The sequence below is a fragment of the Pseudopipra pipra genome, chromosome 5, assembly GCF_036250125.1.
Source record: "Pseudopipra pipra isolate bDixPip1 chromosome 5, bDixPip1.hap1, whole genome shotgun sequence".
Classification (NCBI taxonomy): Eukaryota; Metazoa; Chordata; class Aves; order Passeriformes; family Pipridae; genus Pseudopipra; species Pseudopipra pipra.
The window spans coordinates 19,511,454-19,531,420 of record NC_087553.1 but is presented as its reverse complement, the minus strand read 5'-3'; the positions used below and the strand labels follow the sequence as shown (position 1 = coordinate 19,531,420).

Genomic DNA, 19,967 nt, shown 5'->3' with positions numbered 1-19,967 from the left:
CAGGTTTTGAAGTCTTCCATGAAAGGTTTTTTTAGCATTTTACAGGCCTGAAGAGGCCCATCATTATCAAAGGAGAAGGGATATAATCTCAAGTATGAGCTATCTTTTCAGCTTTGTCTAGTCCAAGGCGTGTCCCAGGAAATACAGACTAGAATGTACATGGGTCAGTACTGTACCCTCCCAACAGCAAGCTGCAGGACTTTACCATCCAGGCTTAAGAGAATATGAAAGCATTTCTTCCAAGCCAAGCAGAGGTGGTGAGATTCAAGGAGAAGGATATAGCAATGACAGCGTAGCATTTCCCAACATGCATTTAGCAATGAGAAATCAAATAAAATGTCAGTAGCCATTTTCACTGCACTGTTTAGGGTGTGAGGTTTTTCCCAGATGTTTTCTTTCAACGCTTCAATAACAAACTGTCAAAACTGTAGGCTAATAAGAACAAACTCAATTTTATTTTGCCGGATGCATGAGGGACAGCACGGTTGTTTCCAGATTCCCTCAGTAGATGGAGTGTACAACTTGACTTCAGCATTGTCAGTGTAAATTGAAGTCAGCAGTTTGAAATTTTGGCTGTTGATTGAGTTAACCTGATGTGAAGACTACTAAGAATAGATACTAATTTTCAAAGCTACTTGTCATAGTGGCCATAAACATTAATTTTAGGATTATTTTACATTTGACATTTAATTTAGCTTTACTGTAGTATTTCACAGAATTTGTTAAATAGATGAAAGTATTAACTGTCATTCTTACATTATAGCCACCAAACTGTTTGAAGCACTTTTACATCCTCTTCAGAAACTGTCAGTGTATTGGAAAGTCCATGTTTCCTTTCCAGTGAAGTCTTTTTACATTTTGTAAAGGCTTATTCTGAAACTAGCAACTTGTTTAATAAAATAAACCTGAAGTATCATCACCTGCTCAGTCAGTTTATCTCCCAGCTACTTCCCAGTGTCTAAATATACCTAAAATAGTTATTCCTCAGTTGATATTTTTTACTGATTGAATGAGAAATAGGAAGAAGAGCAGAAGTAAGACCCTGTGCAAGTCTGAGGGTTATCAAACATGGTTTTTCTGTATGTGTATTAAATGTGTTATATTTTTTACTCGGCACTTCAAGTCCATACAGAAACATTATTACTGTATATTGAGGCTTGCAGAATATGTTTGGGGTTTGGTCCCAAAGTCCATCTTCAAAGATTCTGTGCAATAATAATGCTTAGTCAGATTTTCTTTAAAATGTTGTGGGTTTGAAGACTGATAAAAGCAAGCTAATTATTTGGCAAGGTGCATAATGCAGAATATTTTAAGGCGTCGAGGGTGACCATTCTTTCAATTTTCTTGCTTTCTTGTCTCAATATTATAGAGTTCTTTTTTTACGTGTATCTTGCCATTCACACCACAATTCTTGGGTCTTCATGTTCCTTAGGCCTAGTCACTCAGTCCCAAAGAAAATTAGGAAAGTGTGCATATTGCTGTGGGCTCACTCACTTATTGCACACTCTCCCATCTACTTGCCAGTGACTGAGCATGGGTTTTGTGGCTGTAGATATGCTAATTCTAATAATATGGAGTTCTTTCTACTCTTTTCTTTTGGCTGTTCCACTTCTGTTATTGCTCCTTCCTCAGCTTTTTACAGGATTTGGTAACTGCCTATTCTGTCAAGCTCCCAATTTATTTATTTTTAACTTCTGTTTCTTACCCTTCCTCTCTTGCCTGCCTTCAACTCCAGGAGAGTTTGTCCACCTCTCACAAACTAAAGGAATTCAGTGCCATCTTCCTCTTCTTATTAGACGAGAGTTTTGCACTGTTCTCTCCAGATCACATGTCTTTGCACAGCTCTTCTGTTTTGTCATTACCACGGCAACAAGGAATAATATTGTGAAGTGGTATTTGCATGAGAAAGCAAATGCTTTCTTAATTTGTTTTAGAGGTGTGCAGGGGAGAGGGAGAAGGCTCTTGTACAGTTCTTTAACACACTTCTCATCTTTGCACCCAAAGTGTTTAGAAACACTTTGAAGGTACCTTAGGGATTCACAACAGACAAATTATAATAAACAGAACTAAAGTTGGAAAAGAAATTCTGAACCCCCAAGATAAATAAGAACAGGATGAAAAATATAATTATCAGCTCAGTTTAAAATGCAGTATTTTATCCAAGAGATGTTAACTGTCATACAGGAAGCTGGTTTCTCTGAATATCATTCTTTCCCAAGTATAATTATTTTCATATATTCTACCTTGTTTTCAGAATTCATCAGGCTCAGTCTTGCTTGTATGTCAAACTCATTACATACTTAGAAGGGAGACTCCAGAGAGCCAGCATCTTCAGGCAGTAGTGTTAGTTACTCTTTAGATGGCTTGCTTCTCTCCCCTCCATCTCCAGTAGATTCCCCAAGCAAATGTTTTGCCATGATATTAAGATCCCTTTTAAATATTCCCTTTAAAACTAAATACAAGAGGTTTGATCATTTGTAGTCCATAAAAATCCCATGGCTGTTCTTGCATGTCAAATTTAACCCAATGTTCTAGCCAAATTCCACTGTGAGTAATTCTTTTTTTGCTTCTCTAAATTATCCCTGCAGTTTTAGTTGGATACAATATTGTTCATTTCCTGTCTTATTTTTTCATGTACTATTTACACTGCTCAGTGGTGTACAGAATGTTCCTTTCAGCCCTAGAACCTCTGAAGATTGAAAAAAATTGAATTAATCATTACTGCCTGCTTTCAACTCTTTCTACAAGTGTTTGCCACTTCTTAGTGATCTGTCATTACTTCAAACAACCTCAAAGGTGTGCATTCAGACTGATGTCTGCAAAGTTTTGATGTCCAGTGAGTTACAGTTTCTAGTGTTTATCTTTCAGGTGTAGGTGAAGCAATACCACTGAGGTGTGAGTTTGTGAACCATAAACAGTTAATGTGTTAAATGTTGTGGAAATAAAGTGTATGCAGTTGTAGTGAAAGCACATTAGCTTTAATGCTAGGTTGCTTGTGTTCTCAGCTGGATTTGCAACATAGAATGTTTTTGTTGCCTGCAGGACCCCAGATGCCCCTGTGCCTGCCTGGGGAGATGATGGCAAAACAGAAGACAGTTCTGATAGTGAATCTTCGTTTAGTGACTGAAGAGACTGATTTCAGCCTTTGGAAACCCCTGTTAAGTGCTCGTGTTTGGAGCTTTAGCAGACAATGGTTTTGCGTGGGTCACATGGGTGACGTGATTTATCCGACAGTGTTTTTAAGAACTAAGATGCTCTGCCTTCTCTTCCAGAAAGTTTGGACAGGCAGCATGTTTCAACCTGAACCTTTCCACTATTAAAATGAGTCATGAGATCCTTGCAGTTTTGATGCTGCATCATTTCAGATTCATTTCTGATTCTTCAGAAATTACTTCATAGAACTCTAAGAATTCCACAACTCTAAACCTCCAAGTCTCTAAAACTGCATTCTGATCATTTTTAGATTTTCTTTGTAAAACATTTAACCTAAGTTACCTTCTTTCTGTCTCATAACTTACAGGTAAAGTAACTTTTGAAAATGAAATTGTTTCATTGATGAATTGTACTTTTTTCCCAATATACTATATCTGCAGTGACATGACAAGAATTACATGTAAGTCAGCTATCTTATAGTGATTGCAAATCAGTGATACTCTGTTTTGAGAGAAACTAAAATACAAGTGAAAAAATATTAAAACCCAATTCGAATCTATTTTCAAAGCATATCCTGCTATTCAATGCCACCGTAGAACCTGTACAAAGTTATTAAAGAAACTCCTACTTTGTATAAGAGTTATGTATCAAATTCAGCTTGTAGTGTTGTAGAAAGGTACAAACATTTCAAGATTGGTTTGAAGGTGATAGTGACAAAAGCAAGGGACTGGGTGATTATTAATAGAATACTGAATTCTCGCTACTTCTCCACTGTCATGTGGGTCTGTTGAAACCACTTTCTGGCTGCTGTTGGGCTTATTCAAAAGAAGCTCTGGATAAGCAGTTTCCATAGGATGAGGAATCCCCTCCAAGTTGGTGCCTTTGCTGATAATTTCAGCAAAGAATGTAAAATTCAGCTTGTATGATGATAAAACTGCCTTGCCACCTCTTGATGTATACATTGGGGAACAATATAAAGAAATGCACTTCAAGCCTGACTGGCCCTGAAGACTCCTCTCCAAATTGCCATGACAAAAATGACATTTCATTAAAGAATCTTCTTTAATATAATTTGTTCCACATTAAATTCTTCACAATCTATTTGAATTCCCCAGATTATTTTGATTATACCAGAATGCTGTGTGCCAGGCAATCATTAATTTTCTGGTATTTTACATTCTTCTGAGACCAAGAAAAGACTAAAACTGAAGCTAAGTATCTAAGTTTGTTAGCCTTATGACTGAGTCAATACCTTCTCTCTTAGTTACTTATGCCACTTCAGTAGGTTAGCTGCCTTTTTTTTTTCTGTAGCTTAAACATGGCTCACATCTGAGTCTAGCAGACATATTTTTGCTCTCCATAACCTCTAAATCAGAGTAATACCTGAATCCCTACAAAAGCATATATGCACTAGAGAATGTCTAGAGATGGTATTTCAGTGATGGATTAATTATTGAACACTTAAACAAAAATATTCAATAGTTATAGTTAACACTTGGTAAAAGTCGACAGATATTAACATATTAGCAATAAGTATTTCAAAAGTAAATGTGATAATGTTATTTCAGAAAGTATGTATTGAAACACTGGTGACTTTCTAAAATCTATATTTAAAACCTCATTTAAGCAGTCTATATAATTAAAGCTATACTTTGTAAACCAAAGTTGTGATTCTATTTTATTCCTGTATGTTGTTCTAAGCAAGATAGTGAAAATTCTGCTGAAATCTCTGCAATTCATGTTTCTCCAAAACTAATCCTGCTGAAGTTACATCAACCTGCTACCCTAAAGAGAGAGTGTTGAAAATTGGGGTTTGGAGTTTAACCTAAGCCAAGGTGGCACTCTAACTAGAGGAGAACTGATCATCCCATAAACACTATTCTAACAAGCAAATTTAAGGAGGACTGAAATTAATGAGGACTCTATGTTCAATACTTTTAAACTGATATGAACCTATGTAAGGAAGTAGCGTGGTTTAAAGAGTTGACTTGAGACATAGTGGTTAATTGTTTTTCTAAAGAAGTAAACAAGGTTACTGAAAGACATTTAAGGAGGTATAACTTCAGTTGTTTAACATTCTGAAGAAACTTTTTGTGTAAAGAATTTTAGTCAGGAAAAAAAAATCTTTTACATCACTGCAGATGTACATTTATGAGGAACGAAAAAGAGAGCCTCTAGCCAACAGTCACTTGTTAAATAAGGGATAATTAATTGGTAATTATATATGTCACAGAATAACAATTTCATTAGTAGGCATGGTGAATTTAACTGCTTAAGACTTTCGGGGTTTTTTCCGGATAGATTTTTACTTTGGAATAGTGCAACATTTGTAATCTGCAGAAACATTAAGAAAAATCTTGCCACTTTGTCTTACCTCCCAGTTGAGTGGTGGCACACTGCACAGAAAAAATCCAAATGTCTAAATTGTGAGGAACCAGAGGAAAAAAAAAGATAAAACCTTCCCTTTTTACGTTCAGTGTATCAGCAACCATAGTGCTTACACTACCTTCAGAACCTCTGACCACATTAGGCTCTTCTGTTCCTGCCAGTGTCATCTGCTGAACACATCCCTTTACTCTTAAGTTGTAGCCAAATTCAACTTAGGACACATGATGACACAAGGAGCTATTAAGTGTGGGAGGGTTGGTTTGAGACTGAATTATGTCAGCTGTGCTAGTCCTCCTTGATCTACAGCAGTTTTCTAGTGAGATCGTGCTAACCCAGAAAGTTGGAAAGTCCTTAACCACAAGCTAAATACTATAAGCAGAGAATATTCCAACTTGCTTGTTATTTGCCATCTCTTTTGGAATAGAAGATGGAGGGAGTGTTTCAACTTGGCTGCACAATAATCAGATATACGTAATACTTTCAAGGGAAGAAGTCCATTTTTTAAGAGACTTTTATTTTTAAAAGCTTCTGAGAGCAAAGAACTTTTAAAAGATGCAGTATGCATTGAGAGATGTCAGTAAATACACATCTAATAAACCCAAATTTTGCATGGATTTGAACTCATCATCTGGGGCAATATTACAATTTGTAGGCATGAAAACTACTGCAGTATGTTGCTGGAAAAACTGTTGAATGCATCTGTTAATAGTAATTATGTACTATTAGTAAATTCTATATTCAATGTTTAAACAAACTTTTTTATCCCATCACCATAGTCCTCATTTTGAGGGTGAACAGGAGTGCAGAATGCATGAAGGTCAGTTTCTTAAAGGCATTACAGGCATTTTAAATGCACGTAGATGCCCTTAGACTAGATGTATATCTGTATTTACGTAAGTGAAACCTCAAAAAACTGTCAAAGGCAAAACCAACATCTGGACATGATAATAACTTTATAGTGAAGTCCTGGTTTAGCACTTATAATCATTAATCTGTTCCCTCTCAACTCTTCTGTTCAGCTACATTTGAAAAGAAAATTGATGGTTCTTTTTCCAAGCTGAGTCTCTTCCTCTCTCGTTTTTCTTTCCAGTATGTATTATTTACACCAGTGAGTAAGTGTATAGTTTGACATTCTGTGAAAAAAAATTATAACAAGCTATAGCCTGTACTTGGAAAAAGAGAACATTGCTAAGATCAGAACTTTGAGTTGCATGTGATCAGGTCAATTTTTCTTTCCATAGTGTTGTGTAGCATGAAACTTAAGTTTATCACAGGCTTAATCTTTCTGGGAATCCAGTTTTCTCTCTCAAAAGCTGATAGGAGGTAACAGTCTTCCAATGGGTTTGTCTGCAAAATGGGATGTATATTTTCTTACCCTTGAGAACATTTTGCATCCTGCTGTCTGAGATGCCTGCAGGTCAAATGCCCGCGTTAGTGTCCAAAGCATTATTCTGCCGCTTCATGTGATGGTGTCTTCATTGAGGCCACTTTACAAGCAAAACAGGAACTGCCACGTTAGCTGGGGCCTGTGGCTTGCTTAATTTTGCAGTTCTGTCTCTGGTAAAAATCAGTAGAGCACTTTAAGGGGAGATGTGAGAAACACCGCAGTGTTCCTGCAGTCCCTTTTCCTGACACCAAGATTTTACTCCAGCTGTGAGCAGAGACTGATGTTCAGTGCTAAATTACAAGTTTGCTACTGCTTCCAAAAATATTTGCATTAATTTGGGAAGCTGTGGATATTCCTGCTTTGGTTTTGACTGTCTAACTTTGCTAATACAATATTATTTTAAGGGAGCTCCATGGGCTAGTTCATTATGAGGGAAACCAAGCAGAATATTAAAATAATATACCTCATACCATACAAAAAATGAGTGACAGAAATAAGCTTAGCAAAGGATGTGTCTGCAAATACTTATACACATTCTGAAGAAACAAGTTGAAATGGCCATAAATTAAAATGCAGGTTATTGGGTAAGAACATATGTAGCACAAAGCACTCAGTTTTATTTGCATTTAAAAAAAAAAAATTAAGGCAGTGTCTTGACCTTAAACTAGTGGATTATTTTCTCATTCAGTGTATTTCCCATTTTCAGGTTAATGGGTCGAAAGGAAAATTCTGAATAAACATTCACTGTGCAGACAGTTGGTTTTCTTTGCTTCAGACTTCAAAACTGGTGCCCTCTCCCTGAAGGAATGAATTCATAGATAACAGTATTCCCTGATTTAGGTAGTATAATTTTTGCTTCTCAAGCTCTTGTATGTTCTAATATATTTACACTAGAAATTATCACTTCTGTCCTGGTCTGTAGAGTCAGAAGTTGAAGTAAAGTGAATGCTAAGCTTGGGACCAGTCTTTTAATGAAAAGAGTATGTACCTGAGTGCTGAAAATACAGGGCAGAAGAAAGGGATCTGAGAATAATTTTTTGTGTTTATACAAACTGTTCTTTTTATAGGTGATTACCATGAACTGTTTAATAAACCTTATCCTTTAAGTCACTTGTAGGGGTGAGAACTTGAGTACACTTGAATTAACAAGCTGTGAAGAATTGGACAGTGGAAGAAAACTTGTGAGGTCCAGTTTAAATAATAACTCTCCTAAGAACTGTGATTATTATCCTTTTTGCTTTCAAACAAATGATCTCTAGCATTTAGTTGATTCCGTGCTCCCAACAGATTCCATAATCCTGATGTGATTTCTTACAGCACAGTTTGGACCATTTTCCAGGGCATGGGGAATCTTTCCCCAGTAAGAACTAAACTGTTCATGATGAACAGCTTGGAGTGTTGATTTCTCTTCAATGCTTCCCAACAGCTTTTTAAAAGGGAATACTTTTGCATGTTGAGATCCAGTTCACCTACTTTTAAAGTAGATCAGAAGTAGGGAGGGGAACAAGCAGAGAGAATGAGTTGTGTTTTTCTCAGTTGTTTCATCATTTGCCTTTTCCTCACAGGACAGCCAGTATTTTTGTAAAAATGGATTAGGTCCATAATGCCTTATCATGTGTTTGATGTGGTTTAGGGAACTGATCTCAAAAGCTTGCCTGCCTGCATAAAAGCATACGTCAAGAAGAAAATTTCAAAACAGCTGAATACATTTAAAGTATCATGGGTGGGGGTTTATTATTAGTATTTTTCTTATTGTAACTTGCCTCACATTTGGCTTCTGTATTTGCCTCCTTCTCTGTTGTAAATGTGAGGCTTTGTTACTGGTTCTTCCAGCCTCCTGGCATCCTTGCTCTTCAAACATTGTTGAGCTGACCTGTTACCATATTTAAAACCAAGCTCTTTTTTGAGCATTTCCATTTTATGGGATGACTCTGATGGCTTCTGCGTAGTTTAATAGAGGAAAGTATTTCAGCCAGATTTACTAAGGAAAAACCATCACTTTATACATGTGTCTGTCCTTACTTTCCCTCAACTTTCAGAACCTACTGGCTAGTTTCAGTCACGTTTGGCTACTGGGGAGAGCAAGACATCTCAAAGATCAGGGTCCTTATGGGTTTGATGAAAATAAATAGCTAAGTAAAAAGGAGAGATAATGTAACAATCCATGCCAGAAAAGGGTGCTGCTCAGTTCTCATTCATGCTTTTCTCCTAAGGTTAGGGCCCCTCATTAGTTAGAAGCTTTTAGACCTCTGGTCACAGCCCTGACTCAAATATAGGATTGTCACCTGGATTTTCTTCGTTCAAGCCCTGTGTCAATCAGCAGGACAGCACAACACTGATACATTGCCAGTGAGATTATAACCAGTGGCAACTGGTCAGATCAGCAGCTAGAATCTGAGGTGCAGTTAAACAGGGTTTCCGTTGTGTCCCATAGCTTTTTATGAACATAAGGCTGTGGTCTGTAGCCCTGCTGTAGGAAATATAGAGCTTGCATCTTAGAAATCAAAGCCAGTCAGGCACATGCTCGAGCTCCCTAGGAAATCAAATTCTGTTCATTTCCCTGAACTTCTTGCTCTAAGTATTCAGTTACCAGAAAACATTTCAAAATGTGACCAGCTTGGATCAAGAGAGATGCCATGCTTTTGTGGTGACTGAAGGTTTGGCAGTGAGGACAGGAACAATAGGACAGTTCTCTTCGGGAATTATTTATATTGTGCTCACAAGTGGACCACGCTGTGCTGGTGTTGAGTAAGGCAGTCCTCAGGAAATCAGGTGGGAGTACAAACTTTCCTTTTGCTGTATAAACAGTGGGTTGCATAACTAAATTTGTCTTTCTCCTGTTCTGGATGTTTTTTTCCATTTCAATTATTGTGTCCATATCGTCATACATATCAGCACACCCTGCACTAGCTGTTTTTTCCAGGACCTGTCTCTCCTGGGCATCCATCCCTTTGCTCCATTACATGCATGCTGTTACTCTCCACAGGATGTCCAGGCATTGCAATGAGCCTCAGCCACCAGCAGGACCAAATGCAGCTACCCATCCTCAGGCCCCAGCTGGCTGCTGCTCCCTGTGTTGCTAATCTCACCTCTCCCAGGGACTGAATTGCTCAATCTTGCCCAAGTATTTGGCACTGGATTTTTTCTCAGATGCCTTTGCTCGGGCAGTGTGATAAGTAATGGACGTGCTGTCATTATGGGGGGGCTTGCCAGATGACGTACAATGGGGGCACTGCTGACCCAAAAACTTGACTTCAGGAGCCATGAGCCCCCACCTTCCCCTGAAAGAGCTTCCTTTTTCCTCTCTGAAAAGAGCTTATGATTTGTGTGTGTGTCTGTTAGCTTTTAGTATGTCTCTGTTGGGCGTCTAAACTACCATTTTATTCCCACGCAGAGCACACAGTCAAGCCACAGCCACAACTGATGTCACATAATCAGTTCAGGTAGGAGCCATGCAATTTCGAATGCCATACTTCAGCAATTTTTCAGGATGTGTCCCTGTTGTGGGAGCCTCCTTATCACACGGAAATCACCTGCCAAGATTCTTACGGCCCTGCCGCAAGAGTGAAGCTTAGGATCAGCTGTCATTTTGCTCATCTGTGTCAGGTTTTGGATCTGTCAGTTGCAAGCAATTGTCCACCAATGCATTTCTCCAATAATACATGCACCTCAGCTTAGCTAGAAGATAGACAGCATTTGTGATTTTAGGTTTGCGTAGCAAATTCACTTTAGTGCCTGTCTTCACTTAATAGTTTTGCTTGATCTCTTTTTGTCTAGCCTACATATGAAAACACAGTGAACTGGGGAGAGAAAAAAAACTTTTACTGATGCTTAACTTCATCATGGACCGAATCTTTATCCTTAGATTTTGAAAGTTTTTGTTATATAAGCTCTTTCACATCACAAAAAAAATTGCATCTACACATACACGTTCTCACATACACACCCCTAACTTCCCAACATGTTTATATTTTTAGTTCCAATTTGCAACACTTCATCTCTTCCTGGGCAGTGAACATTCTTTCTTTACATTTAAGATCCAAGCAAACAAAATTCCTTCAAACATCTTTCTGAATTAGAGAAGAAATGACAGTGAAAAAAAGCAAAACATTTAAATTCTCCCTCACTTAAATGAAAATTTTACTGAGGCTTGTTTTGTTACATGGTGTTATAGTGAAAACAGATGATATTTGAAACTTGGCTTTGAAGCAAGCCTCTCTTCAGCCTCCACAGGCAACCAGACATTCCCCCTCTGCACATCACTTCCAACAGCTCTTTAGTGCAAAATATTTCCTTGTTTATCCTCCAGACAAGTTACAATTGCTGATCTTAAGTCATTTGAATACTAAGAAAACGATGTGTTGTCAACCCCAGACCCAGCTCTTCTTTCTAAATTCTTTCTACCATAAAGAATTAAAGGAAACAAAGAGGGAATTCGTTGCATTTCTTTCTTTTCTTTTAAAATGTTGGGATGGCTTCAGTGGGATCAGCTCACAGTGAGCAGCATATACAATTAGCCTGTGTAGCTTGCCTATTGCCCAGGCAGAGGGAGCAGAGGTTCAGCAGCACTGCTGACACCAGAAGAGCAAATCCTGGATATGCCTCCCCTTATCTGTGTTCTTTCTAAAATGACTATGAACCATTTAGCAAAATGTTTAGCTTGTTTTGATAGCTGGACTAAATTGTAAACAAATGGTAACCACATGTTATTCACAGCAGAATAATTTTGCTTTGTTTGGTTTTATGACAGCATTTACACAGTATTTTTTGCAACCTTAGTGACCTACATAAGATTTTTGTCTACGAGTACTACTCTTTTTCTTTAAAAACAAAGAATTAACAAAGTAGATTATGACAGGATTTGTTTTTAACCATAGCAGCTGGTAATTTGATGGAAACCCCCCAGTAAACTTCAGTGTTTTCAGAGATCTGAAACTCTCTTTCTGCTGCCCCAAGGGCCTTTAAAAATACTCAGGCTTGTTGAAGTTCATTAAGTCATGGAGTGATGGCAATACACATTGCTATCCCTAATTTCAACTAAGTTCCCCTAATTCCTGCCATCACAAACCATTTTCTGGCTTCTCCTCACCTTGCTCTGAAGTGGTTTCTTTCTTTGGTTTATAGTGGGATTTGGGAAGAAGGGGGAACATTGTGATGAAACCTTCTTCTGTAAAGTCAGTGACACCATTACACCGCAATTACAGCTTTGGTTTATTTGCATTTAGGCACAAGCCAAGATCAGATGGTTCTAGATCAGGAAAGAAGAAATGGGGAAGGGAAAACCACATAAAAGCTTTTCTCCTCCCTAGCACTTCCATTCAAGAGTCCCACAAGAAATCACAGATGTATTAGGTCAGCCTTACAAAAATTGTTCTTTAACAACACACAAGTGAAAAAATAAACAAGCCCCAAAGCACTAGGGTATTCAGTATCTGAATTATTTTATAGTAAGGTTGGAAAAGTAGTAGCAGAATGGTTTTGTGGTTTGGTTGTTGTTTTCAAGACAAGACAGTTTTGTAAATTTGCATGAGAGGGAACAGAAACCTCTTGGTTAGGATTTATAAATAGAAAACATCCTAAGTCTACTGTCCCTTTCTTCTTCTCCTGGATCATTACTCTCAAGAAGGCACCTGTAATTCTCTTTGTAAATGATCTGTGCTGCATGTGAAAGGGGGAAGGAAGAAAGAGGGGGGGGAAACAAAGCAAAAATAAACCGAATAAGGTTTACTGAACAGAACACAGTAAAGTAAGTATTTTTGAAAATGTTTAGTTTTTCAAGGAGGGATTTTTCCAGTTTTTGGTTCTCTAGTGTGTGAGGAGGGGAAAATTACAGCTGCTTTAAGCACTCTCAGCTCCATTTCACTTCCAAGATGGCATATGTACATGTCATGTCACATATTGAACTTATATTTGAACCACAAATATACAAAACACCAGTGCTATTTCTCATCTCTGAGAAATCTCACCAGGGATTTCTCAGTGTTTCTCTATGAATTTTGTGTCTAATATTCAGAAGCTTTTTTAGTGAAAGATAAAAGAATACATCATGAGCAAAGGCTTTCTTGTAGTTAAATCAGTCACTGAGATTAAACAAAGGCTTAAGTTCAGGAGTCTGACTTAAAAGTCCTTTTCACTTCTACTACCCTACTTAGTGTTTTGTCTTGTAGGCTGTCATAATTTTCATTCCTGCTGAACCCTTTTTCAATGACATTCATTTGCACATACAGTCCCATGGCAATAGCAAGAATAATATTTAGCTCTCTAAACCAGAGTGTTCATCCATACTTCCCAAAAGTACATCAGCTCCGAGTGTGACTGGTCAAGATGCCACTTGAAATTCCTGCCTGTTCTCTTACACTGTGGTGGTGAATCCCATCTGGTTGCAGCAGCTCGAGTCAATTTTCGGTTCATGTTTCTTTCATAGGAGCGACTGGAGCTCCCGCAGAGGAAAGATTAACCTGCTCCTTTTGCTTCCTCTAGCTCCTTCTCGATGCCTCACTGACTTACCAAGTCCCCTCTCTCTATGTTTCTCCTCATCCCCTGCATCCATTTCTTACAAAATGCCACAGAAGTATTTATAAAAATTTCAGACACACTTAGAGCAGATTTTTAGACCTGCCACATTCCAGCCATTGAGGCGAAACGTTCCAGACCAGGTGCCCTCTTGGGATGATTTGTTCCTGAAACTTCTCATTCAAAATACCTTCTTGAGAAAGCTAGGGGAAGAAAATCAGTTGGTTTTTTTTCTGTATTTTTAAAAAAATATTACTTTTTAGAAGCTTCAGTGTTCTTTTGTTTAGATCAGAGAGAAAGCCTTTGCCAGGGAGCAGCAAGGGCAGGTTCCCTTCCCCTGAGGGAGGGCAAGACAGGAAACGAGGCTGGTGGCAAGGCAGAAGCAGAGCTGGTCAGCACTGGCACAGTGCCACAGCCCCCGAGGGAGAGGAGCAGACAGGGTTCAGTGACTGGAGCCAAGTTTGACCAAAAGTCCAGGTCACAGGCAAGTCTGTAGCGGTGAGTCAGGTTCGAGGTCAGGTTGACTTTGCAATTCAGCATCCAGTCCAGAGACAAACACCAAGTCATTGCACATTCCAGTGATCACCAAGCATGTTCATAGTGTGGAGGAAAGTCTGAAGCCAAGCTAGAAAATCAGACCTGAGAATCTTTTTAAAGAACTACAAGAGTGGTGATTGGCCTCCTCAGTTGTCTCTCTCCTCCCAGTGAGGTCCAGCCCCACCGGAACTCTACAACCTTCAGTAAAATCTTTGTTAGCCCTATTTTTCCCCATGTGCAGAGTGAGGACAGTGCCCATGGTAACACCCAGCCTGGCACCACAGCAGTGGGAGCAAGAGGGACACAAGACCTGTGCAGCAGCCACAGCAGGGATTTCCCTGTCCATTTCTGCTACAACATTTTCTGCTGAGCTCCCCTTCAGGTTAAAAGCATCAGACTGCCACGTACAGGAATCATGGAAGTTGGTGCCCTGCACCACTATCCAGGAGAGATAATAAAATGAGAGATTCCCTATGGAAATATAGGGCATAACTGTAAAATTAAAGCACAAATGGCAGTACACTTGCAGAGGAAGCTCAGATTGTACTGTTGCACAGGTGGCTTAAAAAAACTGACAATTTACAGCTTGCATGTTTATGGGGGAAAAACACATAATGGTCACAAGGCCCAGTTTTGGCTTAAAATTGTAATACGTATGTACAGGGGAGACTAAGAGAAAAGGGTTGACTCCTTCTTCTTGTGTGAGGAGGGATAGAGTGGAAAAGATACCAAATAACACCTAATAAAAAATAGGCAGTGATGCATATAAATTAAATGTTGGGAAGATGTCTAGTAAAACTTTATTTTTTGGCACTAATAATACATACCAAAAGGCTCTCTGAATATTGGAGGGCTTTCTTGACAGAAAACTGAAAACTCCAATTGTAATAAAAGGAAATATTTTTCTGACAGAGCAGTAAAAAGGTGCAACAACAGATGCCCTGATAAATATATCCAGTTGCCACAGGCACCTACAACGCATCCTCTAAACACATTTTTTTGGCTGGTGAAGTGGAAAAGTGGGCAAATCTAGGATTAAAGAAAATTCTATCCCACTTCTAATGTCTGGAGAATGCCCGAATGGTATAAATTGTGTATCTTGGCCATCTCCAAATATATAGGCAGGCACTTGAGGCAATGTGTTAGAACTGCATTTCCTGAGTCAAAACCCAGTTGCAGCCGTCATTATACTTGTATTTTTCCATCTAACATGGTAAGTGACTTGGATTCCTAATGAGAAAAAAATATAGTAGCAAATAATTAAACACAGAAAGGGTGACATAAGTCCCACATGGTAGCATGTTTTCTCTAATTAGTTAGGTGGAACCATGGAGATACATGTTTTTCCCTAAAAACAACACACACAACGAAACAAGCAATCTAGTAAAAAGACTACCAGTATGACTCTGCATCTTCTGAGCTCCATGGGGGCAGTAGCTTGAATTCCACAAACGCAAAGATGTTCATCTATGTGTAGATATTTTGTGTTCAGTGAGTTCAATTTATCTGACGAAGTGGATGTTTGAAAGATTAATGGAAATATCCAGAAAAAACACTTTTTAACCAGTTTTTTTTTTGGTTTTGAAAGACTTCCAAGTACTTGGAAGGAGGTATAATTGATTTGTATGAAACTTTAAAACAATGATTTTTGTCACAATCCCTTTGGAATATTACAAATCCTTATGGTCAGTCAAGTGTAAATCTGCTAAGATCCCTTTAATGAAGATATGATGTATTTTATTCCCTTTATGTTATACTGTAAGTTGTTTGAGCTTCCTTTTTTATCCCAATCCTGACTTAAATTCAAAAATAGGAGTGGAGAGACTCTTATTAGTTTTATATATGTAGCTTTTTAGATTTACTCATACTTAATCCAGAAGCATTTTATTATCAAAGAGGAACTGAATGATCAAGACAGCCCATACTTTTTCTCATACTTAAAACATGCAAATAGGAAATATCATAGAGTCATAGAATCATAAAATGGTTTGTATTGATTAAAGATCATCTAGTTCAAACCCCTCTGCCATGGGCAGGGATACCTTTCACTAGACCAGGTTGTTGAGAGCCCCAACCAGCCTGGCCTTGAACACTGTCAGGGATGGAAGTGTTACATTATATGTGTTATGTGATTTTCCCTATTTTGAAAGCATTGAGTCTTTCTAGTCTTTATTAACACCACCAGTATAAGATCTGCAACATCTGCTTATTGACTTCCCCAGCATCCTGGCAGTAAAGAAGGCTTGTGCTTGCAAAAGGAAGGATTGCATTGCACACTGGAAGGCATTTCTAATTGACAAAGTTCTACTGATTATTGCATTCATTCCTTTTCTTGTCTTGTAGAAGATGATTTGTCACATAAGGGAGAAAGACTCAAGATAAAAATGGGACTATGCAACCATGTTGTGGGTATGAACTTTTTCGTTCTTGACATCACTTGCTCTGGTTGTATACACATCATGGCAAGACAGAAAGAGAGAAAACAACATAGACCAGCATGATAAATGTCCTTAAGGTCCCCAATAGGTATGGGTAGAGCAGAAAGTATGACTTCCAGTTGAGAAAACCTTTGTCCTACATCAGCACATGTGTACATGTGGCCAAAGGGTGACTGCTCCAAAAATTTGCTTGCCATCACCTGTTTTAAAAGAGCAAGTATAATAATGCCTAAGCTGTTGCAAAAGTGCAGACCTACCTAAATAGAAATTATCATGTCTGATTGTTTCAATATAGTTAGGTGAATATATGACAAAATATGAAATTCTAAATATCATGTGAGGCAGGGACTTTCCTGCTGTCAGATCATTGTAAGGAACTTTAAAAAGATTTAACATTAAATTTTCACTTTTGTTTTCCTTAGATGTCCTAAGTGGGCAGCATTCAGTTCCAAAAGTGTCTGGTTTTGGTACAAATGACTCATAAATAAAAACTTACTGTAGAAGTTTTAAAGCTGGCGTGTAGTTTTCCACTAAGCAAAATCATAAGGAGCTTACTCTCAAAATGGTGCTGCAAATACTGGAGTAAATGCACAGGGTGACTGAGGGCAGTAGGATGGAAGACCACCTCAGGCCAGAAAGCTAAATTTAAAAGGTGGGAGGTTCTTTGGTTTTTTGTTGTTGTTTTTTTTTGCTTCTGTATTGCTTCTTTTAAAGGCAATCTGTCCAAAAGTGCTCAAAAATCACATTCAATTTAAACAAATTCCAATTTAAAATATTTACATTCCTTTGTTCCTGTTTGAATCACAGATACAAACCTTGGATCAAGGACACCTGTGGTGAGAGGTGCAAGCAGAAATGTGGCAGACTAGTCAATAAGAAAGCTTTAGCGATAGGAAGAGAATGAGATTTTGCTGCTTTATGATAATAACTGAGGACTGGAAGCAAGCCTTTGTATAATTTCAGATTTTCCACATTTCAGACTTTTCCAGCCAGTTTATGGTTCCTGTACTCTGTGTTCTGCTAAAAATAACAATAATTACCTCCCACTGATTTTAATCCACCAAAGGCAGGAGAAGTTGGAGTCCTCCTGCAGGCAGACTGCAGGGAGTTGCCAGATTTTTAGCTGCCATTTGGTCTAACTTGCAGAGAATAGAGCTATACCTGAGATTTATGAAGGAGTCGTGCTTCTTAACCAAGTTAAGCATTGTCATCAAGACACTGAAAACAGCAACAGGAATGGGAGGTTATAGGAGAAATAATGCCAAGTGTTGTACTACAACAGTCTTGCATGCAAGTGATGAACTGAAGTTAGGGTGAGAGCAGCAGTAAAGAAGACTGGTCTTTTTTTTTTTGTGGTGTCCAACAATGGCCCCTCTTTGGGATTTTGTCCTTCTTGTGCTCAGCTTTCACAAACGACATGAACCTTTCTGACAGCTGGGAGCCCACAGGTGTCTGTCCCAGCCACAATTTATGGAGCCCACTGGAGACAACCCCATGTAGCCCTCTGTCTGTCTCACAGGGGGCTGCCCTCTGCTCTGGTTCTCATTAGCTGCTGCTGCCAGCCATTCGTGTTTTCTGCTTCTTTAAAACCACAGCTGAAACCTTGTTTTGGTGAACTAAGATAAAGTCAATGTAGCGTGGTTCCATCCTTCCTGCCACTGTTAGTCTGGCCAGACTAAATGGAGCGAATTACTCAAATTCTCAGCTTTTATATTTACTGATCTTTCAGCATAGTAATATTTTGAAAATACACTATGTAAACTTTCACCCATTCTTTGAAAGAAATTATGTACACAGTGCAAAATAAAGCCTGTTTCTCCAGGTAAAACATCAGTAGCCCATGAAAAACCTGTCTTATTCCTAAATTTCCTGCAGGCAATTTGCAATAGTCAATGACATAGTAAGGACAAAAAACCTGTGCTTCCGAAACAACGTGCTGTGGACCAAACTCAGTGAAATACTGAAGTGACTGCAGAGAAAAAAAATTGCTTTTATGAAAAAGAATTGAGAAAAAATATTCTATAATTTAATAATTTAAAAAGTTAAAGCGATATCAACCTGCAGATTTTGTCTGTCAGGAGTCTGGACAGTCTGTGGTTCTGAGGATTGCTGTAGGTGACTAGTGGTCCACAAACTCTGCTTGGGAATCACTTTTCCAAACTGTAATTGAAATTATCATAGAATCATAGAATCATAGAATCACAGAATCAGCTGGGTTGGAAGAGACCTCTGAGATCATCAAGTCCAACCCTTAATTATGACAATTTATAACTCCAATTTGGCTTCTATATGAAAGGCAGAAATATGATATTATTATGCAATTATTCTTGTGTTGTTTGGTTGGTTTCATTGGGGTTTTTTTATGTCTAAGGGCAACTGACATTCTGGTTTTTGTCCTGATGAAGGAGTGTGAATGAGAGCAATGTCTGCAGCTAAGACTAGGTATGGGTTTACTTGGATATGGAAATACTGATGGGCTTGACTTTCCTTTGAAACCTGAAGAATGCTAAGTCAGCATTGTGACAGCTGTGCCTCTGCTCACGTTTTGAACAAACTTTGTTTTGGATTCCTGGGCCTGACTGCTTCTTGGCTTTATATTTATTTTACACTTTAAAGTTCATGTTACAAGATAGGTGCTCCTGCCTCTTTTTTCTCCATTTTGTTATAAATAAACAATTCTCAGCATCATACAAAGTTCACTGAGATTATAGTTCGGTTTTCTTCAGAAAAGTTCTTGGGTTTAGGTGTATTCTTTCAGAATGAATGAATTTTCCTGCCCAGACTGATGCCATTTGTTCCTCAAAAAGCCCAAAGTGAATCCTGTAAGGACATCTTTCCTCTTTCATTTCACGAGGTGTAGCCTCGTGTTATCACCCCAAAAAACTCTCATTCCAAGGGAAGACTTTCCTTGGCTCTAATAATAATTCTAGAGTATTTCTGTTCTAGAGTAATTAAATACTGGTGACTAAGGGTGTGGATTTTCATAAGTTTGTCACCTACCTTTCCGTGCTTCTTTATGATTGCCTACAAGAACAAAAGTTTTGGTACTGAATGGTCTTGGAATTCACGTATCATAAGCAGAGAGAATTTCTTCACTGCCACTTCCACCCTTGTGCCACAAGACTGGAAGATCTGTTTTCTGCATGAATGTATTAGTTACTCTATTCGTGACACCCTGTGCCTTATGAACCTTCACAACAGATGTAATCTGTTCTGAGACTGCAAGAAAGCTTATGTGCTGGGTAAGAGAGAAATGCAGCTGTACTCTTCAGGATGCCCTCCTAAATAAAGGCATGAGCTTTGAAGCCCATCTGCTTAGCAGCCTTCCAGGGCTTCTTCCAGAAGAATATCAAAGCCTTGCTGTCCCAAATAGCTTTAGAAGACAAGATCTAGCAGTTTTGGTCCAGATACATGAAAGATTTTTCCCAATCTACTCTAATCACAGTATAAATCTGTAGAGTCTGGTTTTGCCATCAAATCTGATGTACACTGGATTCTGTCTATCTGTTCTCTAGTTTTCTACCCTCACCTAGTGTAATTTTAAACACAGG

The 19,967-nt window shown here is 38.4% G+C and overlaps 1 protein-coding gene across 4 annotated transcripts in view; it reads left to right on the top strand.

Annotated features, from left to right (window-relative positions):
• The window catches only part of WASHC3 (WASH complex subunit 3), a 46,731-nt gene that overhangs the window by 10,863 nt on the left and 15,901 nt on the right, over positions 1-19,967 (top strand). For 2 of the 4 annotated variants that reach the window (XM_064654821.1, XM_064654822.1), the window contains exon 7: positions 3,043-4,817. In XM_064654821.1, coding sequence (XP_064510891.1) covers positions 3,043-3,127 — 85 coding nt within the window. In that variant the 3' untranslated portion in view covers positions 3,128-4,817. Of the gene's footprint in view, positions 1-3,042; positions 4,818-16,321; positions 17,588-19,967 lie in introns of those variants that run through there. The other 2 variants (XR_010430647.1, XM_064654823.1) reach the window with 2 other exon arrangements.